Here is a 5,830-nt window from a genome sequence, read left to right as displayed (position 1 = left end):
ATATATATATATATATAAAATAAAAATGATGTGGATTATGAAATCACCTCACCACTCTAAATCTCAGTACTTTGTGTGTAAAATTAAATATTCTCAATAGTAATTTCAGTCTAAAATCTCATTTTAGGTTTCTCATCTCACTAAGATTCATTTTTTATATTAGGGACATTAAAATAGTAAATATGATTTTTTAAACACATTCCACCTGAATATCATGTGGATTGCTGTAGAATTATTTTCAACTTAGTCACTCAGCAATTTATAACCATAATATTGTAACTGTTAAACTTCCTTAGAGATACTGACCTCAAGAGGAATCAGTAGATGGCATTTCTTCTAGCGATGCTTTCTGTGACAGTATACCAGTGTTTTCTAGCCACCAACTCTTTGAACATGGCACTGTTCTACCAAGGAAGAAATGTTCTTACTCTTAATAGCCACAGTAAGTAAGACTATGTGAAAGAGTTTTATAAATGAATCGATCCTTTTCTCCTTTATTTCACAGCACCTGAATGAAAACAGCAGATCTGTGGACAGTTCTCTCCTCAGAAATCATTAATAATGAAGATTTTCCTCTTTTTCTTCATTTTGTTCTTCTTTGGCATCTTCATTCTACCAGGTAACATGAATATTATTGCCAATTGGGTCAGCACTAAAGGGGGAAATGGGGTCAGAATTTTTAAAGTGAATATTATTAACATTGTATTGATACCATCAGCAAGACCACATTATATTTATGTACAGCCTTAGAAGGAGAAAATATCTGAATACATTTTCAGGGACAATACACTAGCAAAGGCCATAATTCACTTTGATTACATGAGATTTTATCTCTCATATATATGATCTCCAATATTGAAATCTAGAGAAATATATATATGTTGTAGGAATAATGCTACAATGGTATACTCAATCCCTGAAATGTTGAAATGTGTGTTTATTCAATATTCAAATTCTACTAAATTTAATATGCTAAAAATTATTTAAAATGGAAGTAGAATGAATTTATGCTTGGAAATTATTTGCTCCACGGAGGTTAAGTGAGGTTAAATGGCTTGCTGAAAGTACAAATTTTATTACATTCATAACTGAGACTAGCCATGCATCTACTCTCAGGGAAATTCTTCTTTATCTTGCTGCTTTCCCTGGATCTCTACAATCTCCGTCATTACTGAGTTTAAAGGAGGTCCACATACAATAAATGTGTTGTATCCCATTCTCTCACGTCCACTCTGCTGTAATAATATTCAAACAAAAACAGCTTTTAGCTGACAGTTTCTCGCCAAAAGTGGACAGGTTAATGAACTTCAATTGATAATGTAACTCATGTAGCTCAAGGAATTGGAGTTAAGTTAAATAAGAATAAGTTTATTCATCATCTTCATAGAAAGTTATCGGAATATGTTCATTAAAATTTCATCTGTTTATAGAAATTTTCTGAGACATTATGTTAATTTCTCTAGATTTCAATATGGGATCATGCTTTTCTTCTTAATAATGACTTGAATGGCTAGCATCTGCTCTGCCTTTTACCCACATTAATGTATTACTCTTTACAATAGCCATATGGGTTAATCTTATTAATAACCAAGATGTTCACTTACATATTCCACTCAATTTAAAAGAAATGTGTACTATGTATGCAACATTTTCTAAAACCTTTTACAGTATATAGGATCATTATATAAAGACAAGTATATTAATGTCCTTATTTCAAAAATATTTTTTTTTCTTATACTTTGACATAGCTTTTTTCTTTTGCAGTGGGCTCTGAACAGCCTACTAAAACTCCTATGCCAACACCAACAGTCGTGTGTAGAGAGAAGCTCGAGGTATTATACTTAAAGACACAAACACTTCAGAAGACACAAAATGAAGAGGAAAGCAATGCAGGTAAAATCAAACAAGTAGAATTTTATCTTGCATGTTTAATTTCAATGAATAAAATATTTTAAATATGTTCTCTGTCCCAGTCCCTATGTATTTAGTTTTTCTTGTCTTTTAGTGTCTATTTTTATGAAGGCTGAATTTTATTTTCAAAATAAGAAAGAAGACTTATTTCAAAGTCATAGGGTCTCATTTTTTTATGAAACTCTATCTAGACAAATGTCATTACTATTCTAAGAGGGAAAATCCTCCAGTCATTGCTCCCAGCACCATTTTCCTTTAAATGTTGTTAGTGTGGTTATACTTAAAAGGCAGACTGCTGACTCAGTTTTCCTCTTAATTTTCTTTTGTCAGTCACACTGTCCATTGTCCATAATCCTGACATCTTTGGATACATAAAAATATATTGTTATAGAGAAAGAGTAATTAAGGTGTTCTTAAAAATTCCAAGGATGGTGTAATTAAGATAACTTGAAGAGGCGGTTGAACAATAAAAGTCCAGACTGGGTATTGGGGACTTATTTAAAAAGAGACTCTTCTTTATTTTAGTATATATATATATATATATATATATATATATATATATATATATATATATCCTTAACTAAATGCTTCTCTTTGTCTTTTAAGTCTTAAGCCAAGGATATGTTTCCATTTATTTTCAGACAGAGTGGAAGAGAGAGAGAGAGAGAGAGAGAGAAACATCATTATGACAGAGACACATGATCACCTCCTGCATGACCCTGACCAGGGCAGGGGACCAAACCACAACCTAGGTACGTGCCCTTGGCCAGATGGAACCCGCGACTCTTAAGTCTGAGGGCCGAGGCTCTAACTGCTGAGCCAAACCAAGCACAGCAGAGAACAGTGGTTACTTTTAAGCAGAGAGAGAGGAGGCTGTGATTTAGTGGGGGGAGTTGTAGAGCTTTAGCAATATTTAATTTCTTATAGTACATAGTAACTCCCTAGATATGTGATTTATAGAAATACATTAAGTTTTGAAAGTAAATTTGTATTTCCTATTATAATACAATAAAATATTTTTAAAAAGAAAAAGTGCAAGAATTAAGGTAACATTGTTCTTCTCTCAGAATGCCATACCCTGGCCGGTTTGGTTCAGCAATTGGAGCATCAGCCTGTGGACCAGAGAGTCCCGGGTTCGGTTCCTGCTAGGGGCACATACCAAAAAAGAAAAAAAGGATGCCTTACCCTTGTAATATGTCACTCTGTTCTTAGGCTTATGCTGAGGTTATTTGATTGATGAGATATACCTGCCCCATCTGACAGTCAGTATTAGGTTTGTGTTATTTTTACTGTTAGTTACAAATAATGTGCAATTTTTAACTAACAGGGCTATTTAGAGTCCTGGCTCCTACCACCAACCTGAAAATCCACCATATTATCAAAGAATACTCAATGATAGTCTGGTCTCAGGGTCTTCATTACCTAAAATGACTGCTGGAAAATGTATCAGTCATATTTCTACTTTATTTAAAGCGGTATGCATATATAAAAACCTCTTTAAAAATATGTTACTAAAAATAGTTTTTAGTAAAAGGGTTGATTAATTGCATAAATAAATTTAATAAAAAATAAAATAAAAAGGTCTTTGAGATGAAAGAAAGCTGATAGATATCAGTGACAAGGGCTCATCCATTCTGGCTCACTGTTTAAAATAGATCCAATAGGTCCTGATTATATTGGTCTAAGTCTAAGACAAGATATTTCATGATCATAATAAAAGCTTTAAATGTTAAAATGTATTTATTATATTGAGTCAAAACCTGGCTCTCCATTGACCTGCACCGTTATTTCTAGCTTTGTTCTGTGGGGACATAGGAAATTAAAAAAAACAAAAACATTTCTTACATTTCAGAACTTCTGTTAGCAGCAAAAACACTTAATATCTAAATCTCTAAGTAATTCTTTATGATTATTGATGTTACACAATCAAAAGAATTACAGTGCAACGTGAGACTGGGAACTTCTTTTTAAGTTTCTATAGCTTTTGAAATCTATGTGTGAGACATAGAAAAAGAGGGGCGGAGGGTAGCACTGAAAAATTAAGAGCCTTTCTGAAATGTTCATCCTTTCTGTTCATTTCCTATTCATCTTGCTAAGTTCCCAAAGTGTCATATATATATATATATATATATATATATATATATATATATATATATATATTTTATTTAGTGAGAAAGGAAGGGAGAGGGAGTGAGAGAGAATCAACCCTGGCATTTGCACAGCAACCTTTGGGGGCCTAATATGATGCTCGACTAACTGAGCCACATAGGCTAGGGTCCATGTCTGTTTTGGGGCATAACTTCTCCTGGGTTGAGGGTGGGGTACAGATCCAAGAAGAATGAAAACCTTTAAATAAAATAACAGAGTATTTTTCAGTATTTTAGAACTGCTGAAGTCAGGATACAATGAACAATGAAATCTTATGGAGGAGGAAAGGATTCACAATAGAACAGAAGTAAGCATAAATATAAACGAGGGAGAAGATGGAGCTTGGCCCACTCATTATTCAATGGTCTTAGGGGATGAACAAGACAGATTGAGGGGGGTATTAATAAATTGCAGGCTCTCCAGGTATCTCTGATTGAGTGACTACCTAATCAATTGAAATGTGTAAGGGTGAGACATCTAGCTTAGGAATTGACTGCATCCTGATTTTCTTGACTTGCTCTGATACAGATAGAGACAGAAAGATTTTAGGGGAAAAAAAAGGTAAAAATTCCTTTCATTTTTCTTCCCTCTGTGGTCTGTGTTTCTTTGTGCTAAATCTTGGCATTTCTTACTTGGATTATTAATTCCATTCATTCTTGCCTTCTTTCAGATTCAAACAAAGAGCTCCTTGTCATTGATCGTTGGGACATATGTAAAAAACTAAGTGGTCAATGTAAAAACCAATGTGGTGATAAAGAATTTAAGATGATATACTGTGAAGTGCCTACAGTTCAGTGCTGCATAAGAGAATGTGACCCTGTGGAGTAATTGAAGAGCGCCATTCACAAAAAGAGGACCAACATGAACTGTTGTTATGTCATTACTTCTCTTACTCCATTCACGGCCTAGTATTTCTGTCCATTTATATCTCTGAAGAATAAAATAAAACGTATTTCAGTCAGAATCATTCATACACATTGAGGCTACTTGTAAGAAAGCTTCATAATACGGAGTGGAGTTTTGAACTCGGGACTAGAAGCAGAGTGAAGAACAAGTCCGTGATGGAACTACTGTGTTAAATGAGATTCTGGGGCCATTTCTATGTATAGTATGCTGCTATAAATATTCATGTGTAGATTTTGGTGTGGACCTAAGTTTTCAACTCCTGTGGGTTAATACCAAGGATCATGGTTGCTGGATTGTATGATAAAATTATGCTTAGTTTTATATGGAACTGCCAAAGTGTCTTAGCCATACCATTTTGCATTCCCACCAGCAATGAATTTGAGTTCCTGTTGATCCCTGTCCTCTTTGGCTTTTGGTGTTGTCAGTGTTCAGTTTTTAGCCCTTTTAATAAGAGTGAGATGGTATCTCATTGTTTTGATAGACATGACATATAATGTAGAACATATGTTTGTATTCTCAGTTTTCCACCTGTGTATCTTCTTTGGTGAGGGGTCTGTAAAGGTCTTTTGCCCATTATTTAATCAGATTATTTGTTTGCCTACCATTGATTTTTAAGTGTTCTTTCTATGTTTTGAATAACAGTTCTTTATTAAATGTCTGTTTTGCAAATATTTTCTCCCAATCTCCAGCTTGTCTTCTCATTCTCTTCACATTGCTTTTCACAGAAATTTTTATTTTATTTTATTTTATTTTTTATTTTAATGAGGTTCAGTTTATTAATTATTTTTTTAATGGAATATGCCTGTGGTATTCAGATATCTAAATTTTCATCACCATTCCCAAGGTCATCTGTGTTTTCTCTTAT

The 5,830-nt window shown here is 33.6% G+C and overlaps 1 protein-coding gene across 1 annotated transcript; it reads left to right on the top strand.

Moving 5' to 3' along the window:
• The first annotated feature begins 561 nt into the window (after positions 1-561).
• Positions 562-4,887, top strand: LOC118621404 (beta-defensin 112-like). Its single transcript, XM_036248716.1, has 3 exons — positions 562-619; positions 1,765-1,893; positions 4,730-4,887. The coding sequence occupies exons 1-3, from the start codon at positions 562-564 to the stop codon at positions 4,885-4,887; spliced, it is 345 nt and encodes a 114-aa protein (XP_036104609.1).
• The last annotated feature ends 943 nt before the right edge of the window (positions 4,888-5,830 follow it).

This window comes from Molossus molossus, unplaced genomic scaffold, assembly GCF_014108415.1.
Source record: "Molossus molossus isolate mMolMol1 unplaced genomic scaffold, mMolMol1.p scaffold_m16_p_8, whole genome shotgun sequence".
NCBI classification, from domain to species: Eukaryota; Metazoa; Chordata; class Mammalia; order Chiroptera; family Molossidae; genus Molossus; species Molossus molossus.
The sequence above is the reverse complement of the archived record's forward strand: the minus strand, read 5'-3'. Positions and strand labels throughout refer to the sequence as shown.